General features: G+C 44.0%; 2 protein-coding genes across 6 annotated transcripts in view; one reads left to right on the top strand and one right to left on the bottom strand.

Annotated features, from left to right (window-relative positions):
• Positions 1 to 1,456: 1,456 nt before the first annotated feature.
• crip1 (cysteine-rich protein 1) lies at positions 1,457 to 21,111 on the top strand. 3 transcript variants are annotated; one of them, XM_087990187.1, is made up of 5 exons: positions 1,457 to 1,610; positions 7,798 to 7,892; positions 7,986 to 8,043; positions 9,215 to 9,262; positions 20,721 to 21,111. In XM_087990187.1, the coding sequence occupies exons 1-4, from the start codon at positions 1,571 to 1,573 to the stop codon at positions 9,253 to 9,255; spliced, it is 234 nt and encodes a 77-aa protein (XP_087846313.1). In that variant the 5' UTR covers positions 1,457 to 1,570; the 3' UTR covers positions 9,256 to 9,262; positions 20,721 to 21,111. The 3 variants fall into 3 exon arrangements, with proteins under 3 accessions (XP_087846313.1, XP_087846314.1, XP_043554309.1); XM_087990188.1 differs by lacking the exon at positions 20,721 to 21,111 and adding an exon at positions 17,467 to 17,888; XM_043698374.2 differs by lacking the exon at positions 20,721 to 21,111 and adding an exon at positions 10,003 to 10,509.
• The window catches only part of dpf3 (double PHD fingers 3), a 143,134-nt gene continuing 137,347 nt past the window's right edge, over positions 18,006 to 23,792 (bottom strand). For all 3 annotated transcript variants that reach the window (XM_043698365.2, XM_043698366.2, XM_087990186.1), the window contains one exon: positions 18,006 to 23,676. In XM_043698365.2, the coding sequence (XP_043554300.2) occupies positions 23,606 to 23,676 (71 nt within the window). In that variant the 3' untranslated portion in view covers positions 18,006 to 23,605. The remainder of the gene's footprint in view (positions 23,677 to 23,792) is intronic.

Raw genomic sequence — 23,792 nt, 5'->3', positions numbered from 1 at the left:
CTAATACACTACAAGCTCTATCCACCTGAGTGGCAACCTTCAAAGATCTATGTACATAGACCCCAAGATCCCTCTGTTCCTCCACCTGACTAAGAACCCTACCATTAACCCTGTATTCCGCATTCTTATTTGTTCTTCCAAAATGGACAACCTCAAACTTGGCAGGGTTGAACTCCATCTGCCACTCCTCAGCCCAGCTCTGCATCATATCTAAGTCCCTCTGCAGCCGACAACAGCCCTCCTCACTGTCCACAACTCCACCTATCTTCGTATCATCTGCAAATTTACTGACCCACCCTTCGACTCCCTCATCTAAGTCATTAATAAAAATTACAAACAGCAGAGGACCCAGAACTGATCCCTGCGGAACTCCACTTGTAACTGGGCTCCAGGCTGAATATTTACCATCTACCACCACTCTCTGCCTTCGACCGGTTAGCCAGTTTTCTATCCAATTGGCCAAATTTCCCTCTATCCCATGCCTCCTGACTTTCCGCATAAGCCTACCATGGGGAACCTTATCAAATGCCTTACTAAAATCCATGTACACTACATCCACTGCTCTACCCTCATCCACATGCTTGGTCACCTCCTCGAAGAATTCAATAAGACTTGTAAGGCAAGACCTACCCTTCACAAATCCGTGCTGGCTGTCCCTAATCAAGCAGTGTCTTTCCAGATACTCATAAATCCTATCCCTCAGTACCCTTTCCATTACTTTGCCTACCACTGAAGTAAGACTAACAGGCCTGTAATTCCCGGGGTTATCCCTATTCCCTTTTTTGAACAGGGGCACAACATTCGCTACTCTCCAGTCCCCTGGTACCACCCCCGTTGCCAGTGAAGACGAGAAGATCATTGCCAACGGTACTGCAATTTCCTCTCTTGCTTCCCACATAATCCTAGGATATATCCCGTCAGGCCCGGGGACTTGTCTATCCTCAAGTTGTTCAAAATGTCCAACACATCTTCCTTCCTAACAGAAGAAACGTTAATTTACCTATATCCCACAAGCCACTTCCCTGAAGGCTGATTTTCTGAGTGGAGCTGCATCTCTGGCACTGAGGATGGCCAGACTTAGGTTTGGGGTTGAGGGTGGAGTGGGTTGGGATCTTATTGTTTTACTCATTTCATGAGATGTGGGCGTCGCCAGCTGAGGCCTGCACTCACCACCCAACCCTCGCTGCCCTTTGAGAGAGCTGTGGTAATCTGGTCTGGACACTGATGTAGGATTGCAAACGGCGGGTGTACTGTCAGTCTGACAAGCCAAGAGAATCAGTACTTGTTTCGAACAGAATGTTGCTGATGTGAAGGCAAAATGTTATCTGCTCCATAGCTATCTGTTAGCATGCACTGACCCTCCCTTCCTTCCTGCCTGGGTAAGGATCCGGATTTTGCAATCTGATTTGCACCGATTGCGGGTTCCGTGTGCAATTGGGTGGGTCCATTATTCTAACGTGTGCAAAAAATAGAGCGGAAATATAAAAACAGACTTCTTGCCTCAAGAGATTGAGAGAGTTTGGAGCTAGCTACGAGTTGGTGTGACGGTGCAGACAAGTCCAGATCAAACATGCCCAAATGCCCGAAGTGTGGAAAGGAGGTGTATTTTGGTGAGGAATGTCACAATCTTGTTGCTTTGTAAAACATCTTTGGCTTAAATTTATATCTTTCTCAAACTTTACGAGGGGTGAATGCATCTTCCACTTGTCTCTGTCTCTCTCTCTGTGTTGTGTCCTGTGCCACTTGTTGGTGACTGGGATCGCGGTTTTAATGGGAAGTGTTCTGTGAGTGACAGTGTCAATTTGCTGCTGGGTTTTTTTTCCTCGAGAACTGCTGCTTTTTTGTTCTCGGGACTGGGACACTGGCTCCCTTCACGATTCTGGGCTGTCCGTTTGCATTTCGTTTGAAGGTGACGTTAGAAATTTAGAGAAAGATCCGTCAAAATCCTTTTTCTTTGAAAAAAAGAGCAGATACAATCTTTTCGGCGTGGTGTTAACAGGATGCGACATTCGGCTTCCTCTCTGAGTGACTGAGCGAGAGCAGTGCAGATGAAAGTCTTCAGGTTTGTTTGTCATCTGAAAGCATGACAGGCCAGTGTAACAGCCCCCCTCTTCTGATCATCCATGCAGAGATCAAGCTAGCAGGCATACTGCCAATCTATACGATTGCATGATTTAACCTTGATTAGATTAGATTCCGTACAGTGTGGAAACAGGCCCTTTGGCCCAACCAGTACACACTGACCCTCTGAAGAGCAACCCATCCAGACCTGTTTCCCTCTGACTAATGTACCTAACACTACGGGCAATTTAGCATAGCCAGTTCACCTGGCCTGTGGGAGGAAACCCACGCAGACATGGGGAGAGTGTGCAAACTCCACACAGACAGTCACCTGAGGCTGGAATTGAACCTGGGTCCCTGGCGCTTAGAGGCAACAGTGCTAACCACTGAGCCAACATGCTGCCTCATGTTAAGGTTCACTCAGTGCTCAAGTTATTCCTGAATGTGCCCAGACCCTCCTGGACCAAACTGGTGATTTATTCTTAGGGTAATCCTTGAAACTATTCCAAGTCAATGTGACATGGGTTTGGACACCTTAGGCTATTTTATTTTGTGCTGCCTCTTTATTTCTCCTGCAACACTAAAATCTTCATCTGACCTCTTGCGAATCCCTGATTTTAATCACTTCATCGTCGCCTTCAGCTTCCTGGGAACTCAGCTCCTTCCCTGTACCTCTCGGGCTCTATCTCTCCTTCCTCCTTTCAAACATTCCTTCAAACCTATCCCTTTTGAGCAAACTCTTTCTCCTGACCGATCATCTCGCAGTCTCTTTTTATCTCTTTTCCTGATTACCCTACTGGAGAAGGATTTTGGACATGTTTCCTCTGTTGTACAGAGATGATGCAATTTGTTATTGACATGGGTTACTGTTGTCATCCTGTTAGTGGCTGTTAATATTTAAAGAAAAAATTAGAACATCCTGCAATTGACTCTCAAAAGTGTACCACAAGATTTTATGTTCTAAACAAAAACAAATTTTGTTGTATATTAGAAAGAACTAAACAGTAAGTTCTACTAATTTAGTATCAGAGGATTGTCTTGTAAGGTATACCAGCACCATCCTCATGTCCTGTCCTATCTGTCAATCTTCCTTCCCACCTATCAGCTACACCCTCCTCTCTGACCTATCACCATTATTCCCACCTCCATCCACCTATTGTACTCTCAGTTACCTTCTCCCCAGCCCCACCCACTCCCATTTATCTCTCCACATCCCAGGCTTCCAGCCTCATTCCTGATGAAGGGCTCCTGCCTGAAATGTCGATTTTCCTGCTCCTTGGATGCTGCCTGATCTGCTGTGCATTTCCAGCACCACTCTAATCTTGACCCGAATCTCCAGCATCTGCAGTCCTCACTTTCCCCTTGTAAGGAATAGACTCAACCAAACCCAGAGAACGCTGGAGAAACTCAGTGGGCCAGGCAGCGTCTGTGGAGAGAAAACAGAGTTAATGTTTTAAGTCGAGTGATTATTTGTCAGGACACTCTCCCCACTGATGCTGTCAGACCTGCTGAGTTTCTCCAGCGTTCTCTGTATGTATGTCAGATTTCCAGCATCCACAGTATTTTGCCTTTAAGCTTTAGACTCAGTTCTTGTCTTCACTGGCCCAAGAGTGACCTTTTTCTTACAAAATCTTTTTAAGATTCATTCCATGTCCCTGGGACTAAGTCAAAGGTATATTACAGCTTTCAAGAATTCCCTCTGATTTCACACTAACGTTGGAGATAGTCACCGAGGTACAATATTTCTTCGGGGTCCCTTGCATTGGCATTTTGCAAAGTCACCCTCCACCTTATTATGAAGCTCACTCCTCATGATTTCCCCACCTCCCTGTGACCCCTGCACATTGATTTGAAGCTTCAGAAATCACCCTTGTTTTCCAGTAACTCACTGGCCATCTTCAAACTGCTACTATCTTGATTCCTTCCAGAGCTCCATCAGCATTAATGTTTTCATTAAGTTGACAATTGTACATTTCTCCATTTAGCTTCCAGCAGAACAAGCCCCCCTGTCACTTTTCTTATACTGAATCCCAGTTCCCATTGGTCCTGGATGAAGATATGGTGTTTAATTTAACCATGGTTTAATGGAAGCGGTCTGATTTTTCAATGCTGTTCTCTCTCAAAGTGAACCCTAGTACTTGTTCTGGAATATCAGAACAGGAGGAGGTCATTTGACTCCTCCAGCATGGTTTTACATTAAATGATGTCAGAGTGATTTATGTAGCATTGACTCAGCTTTCAGAAATGTACCCATTTCAGGTTTAAAGTAAACAATCAATTTAGTTTCCTGTACCTACGCAGAACAGAGTTTGAATCTTCAAGTATCCTTTGTATATATGGTTCCAAGTGTTGTGTGTGAAAGATCTGGTTCGAAGTTTTGGACAGTGTCTGTCGGGGAGGTCCCTGTGCTGCACTGGGTAATGTCCCTGAACACTTGATCTCGGCTCTGATTGTGGAACTTCCTGACCAAGCCACACCATGAAGTCGAACAGGCTGAGCATTGATGCAGGAATACTGCTAGTCGGTTGTTCACAGGCACAAAGTGTCTCCTGGTCATCCTGACCATCTAATCTCACTGATGGGATGATCTCAAGGCAAGGCAGAAATTCTGGGCCCCGCCCTAATCTCTGACCCGGGCACAGTTGGCCCTGACCCCGGACTAGGGCACAGCTTCCCTGGTCTGACCCCAACCCTGTCACAGCAGCCCTGACCCAGGTGCAGTTACCCTTACCCCTTATCTGGGTGCAGCCATCTGCCCCTGACCCTGGCACAGGCACCCTGCCCTGGGTACAGCCATCATGCCCTTAACCCAGGCACAGACACCTTACCCTGGTCCCTGACTCCCAGCCACAGTGATCCTGCTCTGCTCCCTGACCTGGGCACAGCAGTCTCTGCCCCTCAGTATCCCCAGAGCCCTGGCTATCAGGCTGTGATGTTCCTTACTCCTGTGTCCCACGTTCTGAGTTCAGGTATAGTCCAGCTGGGAATGAAGCAGAGTTTGTGGTATTAGCTCTGCACCTGTGTTCTCTCCTCCTCTCCATATAAAGGCTGGCATTCTGTTAGCTTTTATGATTATTTCTTGTATCTGGTCATGACATTTTAATGGCCTGTGTCCCACAAATCTTGCTCTGATCCTCCACAGATTCAGCACTATCACCATTTAGATATGCCCTCATTTGTTATGACTGCAGAAACCTGTTTGCAATTGTAATACATGTTCACCCAAACTATGGCCGTTAAGTGTGAACAATTTGTGAATCCATTACCCCTCCAGAGTCTCCTATTCAGACTGTCTCTGAGCTCTTCCTCCTTCCAACTAAAAATACACAGCCTCACATTGACACCCACAGAAACTCAGTCACCAGTTACACACCCATTGCATTAACATTGCCTTGTATTAGTCCTTCCCCATTGCCAATTGCACTCGCTGACCTCTGCAATGTGTGGAATAGCTCCCACTCCCATCGTGTTTCTCAGTGACAGAGGAATCATATAACCAGATCTCATTGGTGAGAAAGCTAAACTGAACTAGGAGGAATGTTGGATTTACATATTAGCTACTTGTCCTCTGTAGAATGAGGAGTGAATATGGGCAGAGTGTTTAAAACCTGCTTGGCATCTGACCCTTGTGTGTTCCAGGTGTGTAGATTCAGATGGAATCAACATCCTCTAACTAACTATTCTGGTTTCTCTTTTATTCATCAACCAAGTGGCAATTGTGGGCACAGTGGTTAGCACTGCTGCCTCACAGCACCAGAGATCCAGGTTCATTTCCCGCCTCAGGCGACTGTGTGGAGTTTGCACGTTCTCCCCGTGTCTGCGTGGGTTTCCTCCGGGTGCTCCGGTTTCCTCCCACAGTCCAAAGATGTGCAGGTAAGGTGAATTGGCCATGCTAAATTGCCCGTAGTGTTAGGTAAGGGGTAAATGTAGGGGTCTGGGTGGGTTGCGCTTCGGCGGGTCGGTGTGGACATGTTGGGCCGGAGGGCCTGATTCCACACTGTAAAGTATTCCAATCTAATCTAATTGTGTGTGAGGATAAAACGAGAGACATAGAAAATAAGAGCAGGATAAGGCCATTCAGGTAAGGATGGCAGTTTCCATCCCTAAAAGGCATCGGTGAACCAGATCGGGTTTTCTGACAATTGACAATGGTCATCATTAGATTAATGATTCCAGACTTTTATTACATTCAAATTCTACCATCTGCCATGACAGGATTTGAACCCAGGTCCCCAAAATATTACCTGGGTCTCTGGATTAATAGTCCAGTAATAATACAACTTGACCATCACCTCTCCTTGAGCTTCAACCATTTTCTGTGGCAGAATCATAGAGTCATAGAGATGTACAGTATGGAAACAGACCCTTTGGTTCAACCCGTCCAGATATCCCAACCCAACCTAGTCCCACCAACCAGCACCCGGCCCATATCCCTCCAAATCCTTCCTATTCATATACCCATCTAGGTGCCTTTTAAATGTTGCAATTGTACCAGCCTCCACCACTTCCTTTGGCAGCTCATTCCATACATGTATCACCCTCTGTGTGAAAAAGTTGCCCCTTATGTCTCTCTTGTATCTTTCCCCCTCACCCTAAACCTATGCCCTCTAGTTCTGGACTTCCCCACCCCAGGGAAGAGACTTTTTGACTATTATTCCTATCCATGTCCTTCATAAACCTCTATAATGAGGTTTATAAAATCATGACCCCTCAGCCTCCGACGCTCCAGGGAAAACAGCCCCAGCCTATTTAACCTTTCCCTGTAGCTCAAATCCTCCAACCCTGGCAACATCCTTGTAAATCTTTTTTGAACCCTTTCAAGTTTCACAACATCCTTTTGATAGGAAGAAGACCAGAATTGCATGCAATATCCCAACATTGGCCTAACTAATGTCCTGTACAGCCGCAACAAGACCTCCCAACTCCTGTACTCAATACTCAATAAAGGAAAGCATACCAAACACCTTCTTCATTATCTTACCTACATGCAACTCTACTTTCAAGGAACTATGAACCTGCACTGCAAGGTCTTTGTTCAGCAACACACCCCAGGACCTCACCATTAAGTGTATAAGTCCTGCTAACATTTGCTTTCCCAAAATGCAGCATCTTGCATTTATCTAAATTAAACTCCATCTACCACTTAAGTGCGTGAAGAGATTTCAGTCCTAAATTGCCTACCCCATATCCTTCGATTGTGGCTCCTGGTTCTAGAGTCTCTAATCATTGGGAACATCTTGACTATGTTTACACTCCAGCTGAGTTCTGTTAGAAGTTTGTAGGTTTCTGTCAGATTCTTCTGAACTCCAGTAAATATAGTCCTAACCGATCTAATCACTCCATGCGTCAGTTATTCCATCCCAGGAATCTGTGGTAAACCTTCATTGCCCTCCCTCCATAGCCAGAACATCCTTCCTTCGAGAAGAACATCAAAACTCCACACAGTACTCTAGTTGTTGTCTCGCCAAAGCCCTGTACAATTGCAGTAAGATGTCGTTGTTCCTGTCGCCATTTCCTGATGCCAAGATGGCCCTTAACCTCCTGTGTTGCAAAAGGTTTGTTCTTCTCAAGGGACTGTGGCCTTTTTAAAGCGAATAGGGCCCACCTGACAGAATCCTATGAAGAGCTAACAGTTCTTACGCGGTTACCAAACTTGTTGCAAAAGCTCTTGTGATGAGGGCGTTTTGTCCATCTCGTTGTAATGGTGATTTTTTTTTTTGCCACTTTGGATTCCAGCTGAGAAAGTCTCATACCATGGAAAGGATTGGCACAAATCTTGTTTGAAATGTGGAAAATGCAACAAGACTTTGACAGCTGGTTCTTTCTCTGAAGTAAGTTCTCTTTTAATTTGTATCCGCCTGCTCAGGAAAGGCACTGGTTATTGTCTCCTTCCCTCTTTAAAAAATACTTGTTTTGTGTTGCAGCACAATGGGCAGCCTTATTGCAGCACACCCTGTTATGGAGCTCTCTTTGGGCCTAAAGGTGAGAAATCTAGTGCACACATTTTAATGTTGGCTTTAAAAGTTGGATAGAAATGAGTGAGTTGCATGAAGCAGAAAAAAACTGAAAAGGATGGAAACTATGCTTAAACTGTAAGGAGACAGTGAGGTCTGCAGATGCTGGAGATCAGAGTTGAGTGTGTTGCTGGAAAAGCAAAGCAGGTCAGGCAGCATCCGAGGAGCAGGAAAATCAGGCTGGAGCCTTTAATCACAAATGAGGCTGGGAGTCTCAGTGGGGGTGTAGAGATAAATGGGATGGGCTTCTCCCCAGCCCCACCCCCATCCCATTTATCTCTCCACCCCCTGAGGCTCCCAGCCTTAAACTGTAAGGAGCCTTGTACAGGCTGCATTAGGAGCATAGTGTTAGGAAGGTTAGGAGGATACATCACAGGATCCCAGTGATCAATGGGTTCAGCTGTGAGAACATGAGGTGTCAGAACAGGGTGGGGTTATGTCAGTAAATTAGAGCGAGGCTCTTAATGCAGTAACATCATGAATACCTTTCACACAAATCTGTCCCTCAAAACCTCATGCACAATTGGTGCTGTGATATTGAATTGAGAAGCAATCTCCTCTTCGCAATTCCCCCATCCCTCCCAATCAACACTCCAGACTTCTGCCCGACCTTTTGAAGATTTTTTAAATATGCTCACCGTTATAATGCCAATTCCGCAGCCAATCTTCACATAGAAAGATCCCACCAACAAAGATGCAGTAATAATCAGATTTTTTTCCCCACAAAACCAGTTGGTGGATAAACACTGGCCTGGAGACTAAAGAGAACCTCCCACTCTTCCTTGAAATAGCGCCAGAGGATCATCCTTGTCCGTGGAGAAGGTGGAGGTGGTGGGGCCTTGGTTGCACATTGTGTCAAAAAGACGTAGATGCAAGATAACACAAGGACCTGGTTCAGGACAATGCTTACAGCAGTATGACTGAGGTGGATTTTGACCTCATCGTCCTGAGGGGCAGAAACCAGTGGGGAAAGAAAATAAATCAGAAATCAGCAGGATTGAAAAAACAATGTTTGACTGATCAGTGAGGAGCTTTGAGCTGATCAGTGAGGGAAAGGGAGTTCAATGCAGCTGTGATTTCTTGGCCAGGTCTTGTGTGAAGCTAGTCTTGTTTCTGATGGTATCTTCCATCTCTTCCAGGATTTGGACATGGTGGGACTGAAAGCCACGCATATTCTTAAACACAAGGTACACAATGTAGAGCAATAATGAGTTCCTCTATTATATGTTGCAAATTAGTCAACAATCTCAATTCAACATGAAGTGCAATCCATATGTTTAGAAACAGTGTGATGCAATGGAGCTCTGAACGCTGCTGTGGAACTGATAAATAACATGGTAACAATAAGAAAAGGTTGAATCTGTGAAACCACCTGCTGCAAAGGATTCGACTTTAGAAAGGATGGTGGGGTCTTTGACAGGCTGCAGAGGAGAGTTACCAGGATGGAGCAAGAGGAGCAATGGGCTCCATTTTTGATTATATGATTTTTTGGGAGGGCAGAAAAGGGGAAATTTTAATAAAGGCTGTCAGAATCAAGGGAAAGTAGTTTTGAAATGGCAGGGACAGTCAGTATCCAGAGAGCAGTATTTCAGAAATTTGCAAAACAAACAGGTGTGGGAGGGAAGGAGAATTTTGGCGCAACTGAGAGCAGCTGTGATTTGGGAACGTGCTGCCCTTGGTGACAGATTAGACTGTCCAAGAGATAATGAGCTAAATGCTTGGGCAGAAAAAGGAATTTACAAAGCTACAAGGGGAAGAGGAGAGAAACTGGATATTGAGACTCAGAGAATTCTGTTCTACAGGTGGAAGATCCACAGTCTCTCACTGCCTGGAAAACTTCCAATATTCATTGATAAATGGCAGCAAGCTGATGATCATTGACTCAGCATAAAATAATCTACTAAATATAAAATCTTCTCCTCTCTAGGTTTACCATTTGCAATGACTGACAACAGGACCTTGGAAAGAGAAGAGGGAGCTCAGTTTGTGTATTCTCAGCCAGATTACAATAACTCTTGGTATCTGGAATTGCACACATACACTAGTATAGAACCTAACCTTCTCACAGCCCACTACAGGGTTTGAGCAGGCTTGTTTGTATAGAGTGAACAACCTGCCCAATGTGTACACTTCCTTTTTATAAAGGTAGCCACAGCGGCAGTCTTGGAGTGGGATTGGGCTTGGGGAAATTGAATTACTTTGTGGAGCAAGGTGGGAGTTGGAGGGTAATTCTACTCCTCTCCCAGAGATCGCCAAAGATGGTGGGATTCTGGCAATGTCAGTGTAACCTCATTGCTCCCCAATTACCAGGAGTTACTCACTTGTCATCCTGATTGGCTGAGATGATGGATGGATGAAAACTTGTTTCAAAGTCAGTCTGTAATCAACTTGTCATTCCTTTTCATAGACACAATAAAGGATATTCATTCTTAGAGTTGTGCTGTGATGTCACTAGATTGTGTTGTGTGTCACCCCTAGCTGGGGCAGCGTGCTGGAAACCAAGCCCCATTACTCCCAGAGACTTTGCAAAAGATTTTGGAAAGGACACAGAATTCCATAATTGCTCCATCTTTTTGACCCAGGTTGACAGAAAACATGGACCAGGTCTTTGTACTAAACAAGAATTACTACTTATTACAAATAATTCAATTCTAACTCCAGATAAACAATTATGAACCATTGACATGCAAATCAACTTGTTAGAACTCTAACCCATTTTCAAAATCCTTCCTCTGCATGCACATACAGACAGACCAAAAATACATGGATGTCATGGTGGGTGGGAAGACTGGGAAAGCAGTTCACAAGGTTTGCTGAGATGATCCTTTTACTGTTCAGAATGCTGCTTCTCAATTTTCTTTCTCCAGGTCCTTCTACTTGTTTGCAGAATGCTCAGGGTGATTGATTCACACTTACAAAAGCCTCTGATTTATTATGGCAATTGATGAGGGGAAATAAAGTGGCTGTCTTCAGGTTTGAGATACTTTCCACTGCAAAGTAGAAACAGCTCTTTCCCTTCTCAGGTCTGTCCTGAACACTCTCATCCCCAACCAGTTAGGAGTCAATCTCCGTTCTTGAGCAAGATTAGCCATAATTGGTTAATTAAGGAAGTTGAGAGTTGAAAGAAGTGTATAAGGAGGTAAAAGTCAATGATAGCCCCAAAGACTGACTAAATTCAGAATCCAGAAAAGAAGGATTAAAAAGAAAAAGAAAACTGAGGGCAAACTTGTGAGGAATATAAAAACAGTAAATATATATAAAGGAAGAGAGAGGTCGAAGTGAACATGTGCTCCTTAAAAAATGAATCTGGTGAGATGGTTATGGGGAATGAAGAAATAGAGGGCTTAAACAGATATTTTGCATCAAAGTCCCCTGGCCCTGATGGCTTCCAACCTAAAGAAGATGTAATTAGTGACCAGGCTGTTCATGAGTGTTTCAAATAGTGAACATTACTTGATTGAGTTTAATGCAGTGGTTGTAAGAGATAAGCAAAGATTGAACAGTAGAATTTTGAATTTAAGTAAGGCAGACTTTAACGGATGAGGCAGAGACTATCCATGATAACCTGGGAAGGTAAAATAACAGAGGAACAGTGAAGAGTGCTATTCATAAACAGTTTTCACCCATGAGAAGAAAAGCTCCACCTCACAAAATAAAAACAGCCATGGACACCTAAGGAGGTGAGGGACAGAACAAAAATAAAGAGCTTATAAAAACACAAAGATCTCACCGAATGGGACAAAGACAAACAAAGGGTTTATAGGTGTGGCTAAAAAGGATCATGAAAGGAAACTCGCAAGGAATGTAAAAGAGAACTTTCATAAAGAGAAAGTGGTTGGGTAAGAGTACAATTAATTAAGGTTGAGAGTGGGGATATTTTCAATGTTTATGGGGAATGGCAGACATGCTGAATGATTATTTTGCTTCAATATTCACAGCAGAAAAGGAGGGAGCTTGCTGCAAGTCTCAAAGAAATTCACAGAAGATCGGGGACAGAGTTGAAATAAAATTAGCTTCAGTGAATCATCAACAATGGGGAAATTAATGGAACTGAACAGTGACAAATAGAACATAGAACATTACAGCGTATAAGGGAAGTTTCATATAAAATTGCCCTCACTTTCTAGATTAGATTACTTACAGTGTGGAAACAGGCCCTTCGGCCCAACAAGTCCACACCGACCCGCCGAAGCGCAACCCACCCATACCCCTACATTTACCCCTTACCTAACACTACGGGCAATTTAGCATGGCCAATTCACCTAACCTGCACATCTTTGGACTGTGGGAGGAAACCGGAGCACCCGGAGGAAACCCACGCAGACATGGGGAGAACGTGCAAACTCCACACAGTCAGTCGTCTGGGGCGGGAATTGAACCCGGGTCTCTGGCGCTGTGAGGCAGCAGTGCTAACCACTGTGCCACCGTGCCGCATCATTCTCAATGCTTTAACCATGTTATGGACAATTGGGTTTCTGCAATGATCCATAACAGTCCTCATCTTGTCCATAACAGCAAATTAATGAGGGGGACCTAGCTGTCCAGCCAAATTGACCTCGGCAAGCCCAATCATTCACATAGGATAATAGGGAACTTCACTGATATTTCTTGAAATCTGGCAAGAACACCCCTCCATTCCATGTGGAAGCTACAATTTAGGAAGCTTAATAAGAGGTCACCTGCGCAACCAGATGAAAGAACAGGGGCAGCTGTTAAGCCTCCGTAACGTTTGCCTAGGTAGCATCAGAGGGGGCATTCACATGGGATACAATAAATTAGGAAGAACATTTAACCAAAGCTATTCCAGCCAACCCCAGGATATTGGTAGAGGTGAAAGTGAGGACTGCAGATGCTGGAGATTAGAGTCAAGATTAGAGTGGTGCTGGAATTGCACAGCAGGTCAGGCAGCATCTGAGGAGCAGGAAAATCGACATTTTGGGCAGGAGCCCGTCATCAGGAATGAGGCTGGAGAGATAAATGGGTGGGGTGGGGCTGGGGCGCAGGTAGTTGAGAGAGCCGTAGTGGATGGAGATGGGGGTGAAGGTGATAGGTCAGAGAGGAAGGTGGAGCTGATAGGTGGGAAGGAAGATTGACAGGTGGGACAGGTCACGAGGATGGTGCTGAGCTGAAAGCTTGGAACTGGGGTAAGGTGGGGGGAGGGGAAATGAGGAAACTGGTGAAGTCCACATTGGTGCCCTGGAGTTGAAGGGTTCTGAGGCAGAAGATGAGGCGTTCTTCCTTCAGGTGTTGGGTGGTGAGGGAGTGGCGGTGGAGGAGATACACGACCTGCATGTCCTTGGCAGAGTGGGAGGGGGAGTTGAAATGTTGGGCCATGGGGCGGTGGGGTTGATTGGCGGGCGTCCCAGAGATGTTCCCTAAAGCACTCTGCGAGAAGGTGTTCAGTCTCCCCAATGTAAAGGTGACCAAATCGGAAGCAATGGATACAATAAATGACATTGGTGGAAATGCAGGTGAAATTTTGATGGATGTGGAAGGCTTCTTTGGGGCCTTAAGACGGAGGTGGGGAGGGGAGGGGGAGTTGTGGGCATAGGTTTTGCAATTCCTGCGGTGGCAGGGGAAGGTGCCAGGAGGGGAGGGTGGGTTGTTGGGGGACGTGGACCTGACTGAGGGAACGGTCTTTGCGGTAGGCGGATAGGGATGGGGAGTACGTTTGTAGGTGGTGGAAATGGCGGCAGATGATGCAGTTTATGCGGAAGTTGGTGGGGAGGAAGGTGAGGACCAGGGAGGTTCTGCCCTTGTTGCGGTTGGAGGGGTGGGGTTTGTGGGCAGAGGTGCAGGACGTGGATGAGATGCATTGGATGGCATCTTCAACCACGTGGGAAGGGAAATTGCGGTCTTTAAAGAAGGAGGCCATCTGGTTTGTTCGTTGGTGGAACTGGTCCTCCTGGAAGCAGATACGGCGGAGGAATTGGGAATACAGGATGGCATTTTTGCAGGAGGTAGGGTCGGAGGAGGTGTAATCCAGGTAGCTTTGGGAGTCAGTGGGTTTGTAAAAAATGTCGGTGCTGAGTCGGTCGTCATTGATGGAGATGGTGAGGTCCAGGAAGGGGAGGGAGGTGTCAGAGATGGTCCAGGTGAATTTAGATTAGATTAGATTAGATTAGATTTCATTACAGTGTGGAAACAGGCTCTTCGGCCCAACAAGTCCACACCGACCCGCCGAAGCGTAACCCACCCATATTCCTACATTTACCCCTTACCTAACACTACGGGCAATTTAACATGGCCAATTCACCTGACCTGCACATCTTTTGACTGTGGGAGGAAACCCACGCTGACACGGGGAGAACATGCAAACTCCACACAGTCAGTCGCCTGAGGTGGGAATTGAACCCGGGTGTCTGGCGCTGTGAGGCAGCAGTGCTAACCACTGTGCCACTGTGTGGAATGTGTTGGTGAAGTTGATGAACTGCTCAACCTCCTCGTGGGAGCACAAGGTTGCACCAATGCAGTCATCAATGTAGCAGAGGAAAAGGTGGGGAGTGGTGTCGGTGTAAAGCCTCCCAACACTAAAGGTCCTATCTTATCTTCTCCAGCAATTGATCAAAGGCCGGAGTAATAAAAATGTCTAAATACAGGAAACCTCCCTGTGACCACCTGAAAGGGAATTCGGTTCCATCCCCAAGATCGGGTAATCTGACAAGACTTCCACAGGCTTGGCCTCCGACTTCATAAAACGGATTTTATACCCCGTGTAAGAGCTAAATAAATTCATCTTTTGTATTAAATGGGGCACAGATATGGTCAGGTTAGATCGAAAAAGAAGAACGTTGTCTGCATAAAGGATGATTTTATGCCCCCCTGATCTCACCTCCGGGGCAACTATATTGGGGTCCCTCCGGATAGTCTCTGCCAGCGGCTCAATCACTCATATAGACAGCAGCGGTGAGAGAGGGCATCCTTGTTGGCTACCTCTACCAATACTAAAATTGTCAGTTTTAATCTTATGCTGTTAGTGAGAACCACTGCCTTAGGATCGTTATATAATACTGCCACCACCTGGCGAAGGCCGTCCCAAGGACATAAAAGAGGTACTGCCACTCCACCCAGTCAAATGCTTTCTCTGCATCCAGGGAGACTACCAAGCTCAGAATCGACCCTTGCTGGCACACCTGCACCATGTTGAGTACTCTTCTAATGTTGTTAGAGGACCTGTGACCCTTAATAAAATCATTTTGGTCCTCCTTTACAACAGAGGGCAAGACCTTCACCAACCTCAGTGCCAGCCTTTTCGACAGAATTTTAAAATCCACGTTTAACAGTGATATGGGCCTGTACGAAGCACAATCCTCTGGAGCTGTCCCTCTCTTGAGAATAAGGGAGATATTAGCTTCTCTCAGACAGGATGGGAGGTAGTCCTAACTGTACGAATGATTGTACATGTCCAACATTGGCCCGGCCAGCATGTTTATAAACTCCTTATAAAACTCGTCCTGAAATCCATCCGGGCCGGGCGCATTACCACTTTGGAGCTGCCTCACTACCTCCTGTATCACTTGGATTGTCAGAAGGATATCCAAAAGGGACGCCTGCTCTGAAGTTACACCTGGGAGGTCCAAGTTCTTAAAAAAGAACTCCACCTTCACCAACCTGTCCTCACCAGCCCTCCGACCAGTACAACTCAGAATGGAATTTCCTAAATGCCGCGTTAATCTTTGGAATCGCAAGTAAGAGTACCAGCACACTGTCTGATGGATATGATAGATTGGGGGGCACGCTTCCTCCTGGCCAGATATGCTAGTTATCTATCCGGATAATCACCATACTCGAACAAATTCTGTTTCGCAAAAGAGATCACTCTCTTTGCTGTCTGAGTGAGCGCAGAGTTCAGAGCAGCCCTGAGGGTTGTAATCCACTGCAACTTGGTCACAGATTGCCTGTCAAAGTATGTTGCCTTTATCTGGGCCTCAAGCATATGCTGCTGCTCTCCCCTCTGCCGCTTCTGGGTGACCGAGTAAGAATCAAACCCCTTGCATAGGTCTTGGCATTCTCACAGAGCACTGATGGGTTACTGAGTACCTGAATTAGTATCCCAAAAAAGTTTAAATTCTTGCGAGAAGTACTCAATAAATTTACTGTCCTTCAGGAGTAAAAGACCCATGCGCCAATGCTGTGAGCCTGTCCCATTGCCTCTGGCCTTAACCTCCAAATACACTGCCGTATGGTCAGAAAAGTCTATGTTCCCAATTCTACGAGACAGCACTGAATCCAAAAAGGCTGGTAGGGCAAAAAACATGTCAATCCTAGTGTAGCACCTGTGTGGGTTAGAGAAGAAGGTAAAGCCCTTACTCTCAGGGTGAAGACATCTTCGCACATCTACCAGCCCCAACTCCCCACTCAGGTCCACCAGTTGTCTGGATTGCGGGGATATGCCCATGAGACCTCTGGGCATCCTGTCTACCTCGGAGTCCATAAGACGATTGAAGTTAACCCCTATAATCATATGATGTGCCCTAAGGGCCAACCACCTAGAAAGTGCATCCATTAAAAATTTGAGGGGGAGGAGGTGGAGGGTATGGGTGATATCTCAAATATGTAGAGAGTTCCTGGACCAAGGGGAATAGGACAGAGTTAAGCAGAGATGAGTTCAGTGGGGCAGGGCAGGAGCAGGCAGAGACAATCTGTTGACAAGGGCAGTCAGTTTTGTGGATTTTGGTAAGAGATAGAAACGTGGTTTGGGGTTGGGCAACTATGAGGTTTGAGGCGGAGGATGGGGTTGAGGTGATGAGATTGTGGATAGCATACCCCTCCAAAATCTTCATTCGAGTCTTCTGCAGCAGAACAAGTGTACAACCACCTACCAGCAAGTTGGTACTGATACTACATTCTCTTAGTCTGTTTGTAGAGCACACTCATCAAGTGCCTACCCCTCTTCTAAAGAGCATGGTATCCGTAAATGATCTGGTGGCTACCAGCATCATAGTAAGAACCAGTACATCTTTATTTTCAGTCTTTTTTTCTTGAACTACCACCCGGCCAGGCTTGAGTTCCTGGGTATTTGAAATCCGCACACACAGTGATGGGAGGTGAGGCATCATCGCAGAGTCATAAATCACAGAAGCAGACCCTTCAGTCTAACCAGTCCACACTAAGCATAATCCTAAACTAGTCCCAGTTGCCTGCTCCTGGCCCATATTTCTCCAAAATACATCCTTGAACCCTTTACAATTTTAAATCAGTAAAAACGCATGGAGAAGGATTTGGGGAAAATCTGCCCCACCTGATGGTCATGATTTCCAGTATGGCAATGATGTCCAGTATCCTCTCCTCCATCACAGTGATGATCTGCACTCCTGTATCTTTGTTTCCAGAGTTTTATTTTTGTTCTGCAACAACCCTAACCAATCTCTACTCATGATCTGTATAACAGGAACAGACAATTCACTTTGCTATATTGTTCATGAAGGAGGAGCAAGAGTCTCGGAATCACCAACAGTGGATATTATGGCACAACTGAGCATGTCGGTCTCCAAAAGTCAGTGTGTGGCAAAGCTGGGTATCAACTGCAACCATGAAACCTTAAACTGACAGGCCAATGTTAGTGAACAAGGTCATTCTGTATAAGAAGGGCCTATTAAGAATAGACCTTCCTTTTCCAAAGGATTTAAAGAATCCAAGGATCCTTTGGTTTTTCTTTGTTAAAAGGACTGTGAAAACAAATCTTGAATTGCTGCAAGTTTGAAGAATTAAGAAACATATGTATTACTTATGATTGTTTTTCTTTGCAAACTATAGTTTATACATGAATTTTCTTTAGGAAGAAACAACCCATTAAATTACATATTCAATTAACTGCGTGGACATTTAACAGCAGTTCCCAAAATTGTATAATAATATCACACTGTACTGTTTGTCTGCACTGTAAGTAACTAACAGAACGACAGGGTATCTCGAACAATATCTATCTCATGTGACACCAAACATTTGTGACTTTATTCCATTGGATATTCAGGTTACAAAAGTAATGTCATACAAAATAAGTATTACTAGACAAACAAAAAGACAGACAAATGGTCGTTTATAACGGACATTCAAAAGAAAACTCCTTCAGTTATACTTCAGTTGAAAACGTTTGCTATCCATTACCAGTGATCCTGTTTCAGACAGCAGCTGTAAGGACAGCACTGAATTAACTTTCATTTTCAGAAACAAACAATAGCTTGACCAAACAAAATAATGAATCTAAATTGCCATATGCAATGTTAAGGTTCATGCAAAAGGTGTTTCCACTGGAGAATATACTCTTTAGCAATTGTAGTGACACTATTGTAAGTACTGTTACGGCAGCAGATTATTTTGAAGCTCAGGAACAAGACAGCATAACGCTTTTCCTTCATCCCAATCCTTACCAAATAAATAGCCTTCATGCTTTGAGCTGGAATCTAAGTCAAGCAGTGGTTAGTTAGATCAACTGGCTAGATGACTAGAGTGGGGTGCAAAATAAGGCCGGCAGTGTAGGTCCAATCTTTATGTTGGATGTGGTAGTTTAATGGAAGCTGATCTCCTCACCATACCTCACTCTTACAGGGTAGTTACCCTAATCTATAACATAACTAACTGTCTTTATTTAAAACATCATGGAAAGATTCTTATGGTCCTTTGGGGCTCCTTAGAGTCACGTAGCAAAACCTACAACAAAATGACCAATATTTTAACAAGGTGGTGGCGGTGGGGGTTTGGGGTGGAGGGGAGAGAAATCTGCAAGTTGCATCGAGTGATCAGTTTGTAATGGTGGAACTGAAAGGAAAACTGCTCCTGCTCCGCATGAAAGGTAATAAAAACTACTCACATTCACCGAGTTGCTCCTATCTACTTCATAACCAGGTTCCCCGCACCTCCCAATCCTCTGATATCAGCAACTGTTCAACTGAAACTTGGATGTGGGAGCCTGATTTAAAGAGCACAATAAACTGTCCTGACAGAAAAGCCAGACACCTGACTGCAGTAGCACTGACCAAATTATTGTACTTCTAAATTTTAATCAGTATTTACTGTGGGGAAAAGACATGGAAGCTAGGGAACTGAGGGAAACAAATATTGATGTCATGAAAACACAGATCACATTACAGAAGAGGTCTTAAAAAAGCATAAAGGTAAATTAAACTCCAGGATGTCACCCAGGACATTGTGGGAAAACCTGGTAAGAAATTGTGGGGCCTTTAGCTGAGATATTTGTGTCATCTACAGCCACGGGTGAGGTGCCAGAAGATTGGAGGGTGGCTAATGGTGTGCCTTTATTTAAGAAAGACTGTAAGGAGAAGCCTGGGAACTGTAAACCAAGGGTATCTCAGAGTCAGATGGGCCAATGGACTGAGGAGTGGCAGATGGAGTTTTAGATACATGTGAGATGTTGCATTGTGGTAAGACAAATCAGGGCCAAAGAGACCTTGGGGTTAAGGGTCATAATTTGTTTTTGAAGGTGGAGTCAAAGGTAGACAGGGTCGTGAAGGTGGCATTTTGTACACATGCCTTTATTAGACAGTACATTGAGTTTACAATTTGGGGTGTCATATTATGGCTGTGCAGGACATTGGTTAGACCACTTTTGGAATACAGCATTCAGTTCTGGTCTCCCTGCTTTCTGAAAGATATTGCTAAACTTGAAAAACTGCAGAAAAGATTTACAAGGATGTTGCCGAAGTTGGAGAGTTTGGACTATAGGGAGAGGCTGAATAGACTGGGGCTATTTTCCCTAAAGCATCGGAGGCTTAAGGGTGACCCTTATGGAGGTTTATAAAATCATGACGGACATTGGATAGTCACCCAATCAATGTCTTTTTCCCAGGGTAGGGGAGTCCAAAACCAAGGGCCATAAGTTTAAGGTGAGAGGGAAACAATTTAAAAAGGGACCTACAGGACAACGGGTGGTGCATGTATGGATGAGCTGCAGCAGGAAGTGGTGGAGGCTGGTGCAATTACAACATTTAAAAGGCATCTAGATGGGTGCAGAAATAGGATGGGATCCAAGGGACACGGGCCAAATGGTGGCAAATGGGGCTACATTGATTTAGTATATCTGATTGGCATGGATGACTTAGAATGAAGGGCCTGTATCCGTGCTGTACAACTCTATAACTATGACACAGCAGAGAAGACCAAAATATCAATAAGTGGACAAATTAATCAAACAGACCATATGATCCTTCTATTCAGTACAGGTAATCAGAGTTATTGGTGTCATACCTGCATTGTTGCTCAATTGGGAAAGGCTGATTTAATGTCCATTGTCTGACCTGGGGTCTTCTGAAACTTGTTGGATTGGCATCAAGTCAACAATCCTAACTGAATAAGCTCTGGGAGTAGTAGGTCATACTTCGAGTCCAGCCTGCTCTGCTAGCATTCTCTTCTTCAGAACACAAATGACCTTACACTTTCAAAAGCACTTACCTCCAAAGCAGCAATCCCTCACCTCCATTTAGCTGACAGGCTTCCCGAAGCTCAAAACCTGGCTGGTCACTTATATACCAGATTAAAAAGGAGACATGGGGTTACAAATCCCCGCTTCTAAGGTCTCAGAATAACTTCCATCAGTTCACAAATAGGGATGCTAGCTGGTGATTCTTTTTACTTGTTGGCCATTGCATTACATATTATTTATTTATTTCCCATCTTGAATTTTCATAGAGAAGGTCAGGATTGCCTAGATGGATGCAGCTCTATTACATGCAAGGAACTCAAATTCATCCAGAGCAACGCAACCCACTTATCTGGTACTGCCATCTTCAACTTCCACTCCCTTTGACTCCAATGGATCTACAAATACACTTGAAACAATTCACCAAGGCTTGTTCAATTGCATCTTTCAACATTGCAGCCTCTACTATCCAGAAGGACAAGGGCAGCAGATACGTGGGAACACCACCAGTTGCATGTTCCCTTCCAAGCCACACATCATCCTGATCTGGAAAAATATTGCCATTTTTTTTCAGAATCACCTGGTCAAAATCCCTACACTAACAGTACTGTGGGTGTATCTACATCACATGGTTTGCAAGACTCTAAGAAGGATCCTCACCACATTTATCAAGGCAATTAGGATCAGCAATAAATGGTGGTCCAGCCATCAATGATCACATGCCATTAAGATACAAGTAAAAAAATCAACTTTGCAGACACCAAAGAGGAACACATAATCACTAGACTGTCAATCCACAGACCCAGGTAATGATCTGGCAGTCCCAGTTTGAATCCTGCCATGGCAGATGGTGGAATTTGAATCCAATAAAAATCTGAAATTAGGTGCTGCATGATGACCACAAATCGATTGTCGATGGTCAGGAAAAACCTTTCTGGGTTACTAATGTCTTTCAGGGAAGGAAACTACCATATATACCTGGTATGGCCTACAGGTAACTCCAGACCCACAGCAATGTGGTGGACTCAACTGCCCTCTTGGACGATCAGGGATGGCAATAAATGCTGGCCAGCAATGCACTCATCCCATGAATGAATAAATAAAATTGAGAAGTACTATAATTGAGCCTGGCAATTAAGTAGGGTCTACATCTAGTAATCTTTTATCAAAGATATTGCAGGCATAAAGAACATTCATTAGCAACACAGCAGTGAGGGTTTTTGGGGAACCTCTTTGGCACCTCACAAAATTTGCATCGATTTTCTTTAATTGCCTTAAGACACCAACTAGAGCCCAGACTGGAGGTCTGCTGGAGTTTCACTGTGGTGCTACCTAACAGAATAATTAAACTCCTAAATTAGTCAGGGTCAACCTTGGTAATGAGGCAGCATTATAAGCAGCAAGAGCTTCCATACCCAAAGTGCAACCCATACTACCAGTTCTGTGGTAATCTAAATCGAATTGCCGTTTTCATCCAGTAAAGTTTGTAACTTCATCTGAGCAGACTGATTTCAACATTACAACTGACTCAGTAGCACCGTGTAAGGAATTGTTCACAATTCTGTGATTTGTTACAAGTGAGTGAGAAGACAAGAATGGCAATATTTGAGGGGGGGGGGGGGGAGGCTTCAACATGAATTTTTTGGATAATTCATTTGGTAGTTTAATTGATTAATTCTAACAATGAAATGCTAATCAGACAGTGTACATCATAGGAAGAGGTACAGTCTACATCATGTAATATTACATGACCTTATAGCACCCAAAGCATGCACAGCAAGTTTCCACAAAGAGCAATGTGATAATGATCAGATCGTCTGATTTTGTGATGCTGATCGAGAGCTAAGCATCAGTTAAGACATCAGAACTTGGCTGGCCTTTTGATACTGACCATTGGATCATTTCCTTGACCAGCACAAACAGTTTAACATCTCATTTGAAAGAAGACTTCTTTGACAGCGCAGCACTCCCAATACATCCCACAGTGTTCCCAATTCCTGGTCTACAACAACAAGAAAGTATGTTGAAAGGCTGTGTCAAGGATATAAACATCTTTGAACTAACACTATTTTCACATTTGTATTAGGCAAAAATACTGTTGAGGACATGCTAATATTCTGGATTATTGGCTTCTCTTAACTCACTAAGAAATGGCGCTAAAGCACAGAAATGCTCACTATTTAAAGACTGACGGGATTTTCAGCAGCTTATCTTAGAGTGTAGAGGTGTGTAGGAATGAAACAGCAGAGAAGGATCATATTGTAGGTCCCCTCTGAACAATACAAAAAGACCCATAAATACCCTCTGCAATCACTGTTTATCATATATACAAACATAAATGGATCGGCAGCCTATTAAGAAAATAAAGACAGTTTTTAAGGTTCATAAAGAAGATATATAAAAATACTAATGCTGTTGAAATGTAAAGCTTTCAAGTTTAAAATAACACTGAGGCTTTTATCTGTAGTGTAGAGTATTAAAATAATCAGTGTTTAGAATTGGCTTTTGGTTTTAGAATGGCGTTTGCTAGTAGCAACACGTGGTTAACTTTTATATTTGAAAGGTTTTATGGATTACACACTTAAGTTTGTTTTGTTGAAATGTATCTGCATTAATAAACAAGTATCAGTATGAACATTTTGATTGCGTTTTTCAATTGTTTTGTAAAACTCCATGTTATAGAAGAAATAATACTTGGCAGATTTTCGCAGTCTTCGTTAAAACTGGAATTTGAGAAGTCATTCCAGTTACTAAATCATCAAAAATCATGGAATTCTGTAAAATATTGTGGTGACCACATGTCTTTTAAAGTTAAAGTGAATGAAAACCTAGGAAATGGAGGATTAAAGTCATGTTAAAATGTAACCACAGCAAATTTTAAACACTGAATATTTTAAAACTGAATATTTACTGGCCATAACATTGACACCTAATGGCAGCTGACAAGAAGCAGACCTGGGTTGATTGCAGCATTGAAATATGTGCTAGATGACCAATGGTTTACTTTGCTTCAATGAATGAAACAAAAACAGGTTCATTTTCTTTTAGCTCCACCGTGCAAACATGTTGAACACTGATCACATGCACCTAAATAAAACTAATCTTAAAAATATATATATATATATATATGTTTTAAAAAAATGATGACACTAAATCAGGGTTTGTTCACATAACCAGAAGCCTTTTCCTTCAGTTGTTTCAGGCACAAGTGGCAACTCCAGCTTCCTGCAGGTTGGAAAGAATGTAGCATTTAAAATCCAAACTCTCAGTGCAGGCCTCAGTATCACAAATCACTCAAGCAAAACTCCCAGTACAGCTCACAGTATCACACACCATTCACA

This window comes from Chiloscyllium plagiosum, unplaced genomic scaffold, assembly GCF_037043375.1.
Source record: "Chiloscyllium plagiosum isolate Xiang-an unplaced genomic scaffold, Cpla_swu_hap1 HiC_scaffold_8, whole genome shotgun sequence".
Lineage (NCBI taxonomy): Eukaryota > Metazoa > Chordata > Chondrichthyes > Orectolobiformes > Hemiscylliidae > Chiloscyllium > Chiloscyllium plagiosum.
This window is presented reverse-complemented; position numbering and strand designations above follow the sequence as displayed.

What these genes read in the sequence shown, in the direction of transcription:
- crip1 (XM_087990187.1), top strand. Translation starts at nt 1,571, where the DNA reads ATGCCCAAATGCCCGAAGTGTGGAAAGGAGGTGTATTTTG. An exon ending in TGGAAAGGAGGTGTATTTTG is followed by an intron (nt 1,611 to 7,797) that starts GTGAGGAATGTC and finishes TTTGGATTCCAG; the next exon opens with CTGAGAAAGTCTCATACCAT. An exon ending in AGCTCTCTTTGGGCCTAAAG is followed by an intron (nt 8,044 to 9,214) that starts GTGAGAAATCTA and finishes CATCTCTTCCAG; the next exon opens with GATTTGGACATGGTGGGACT.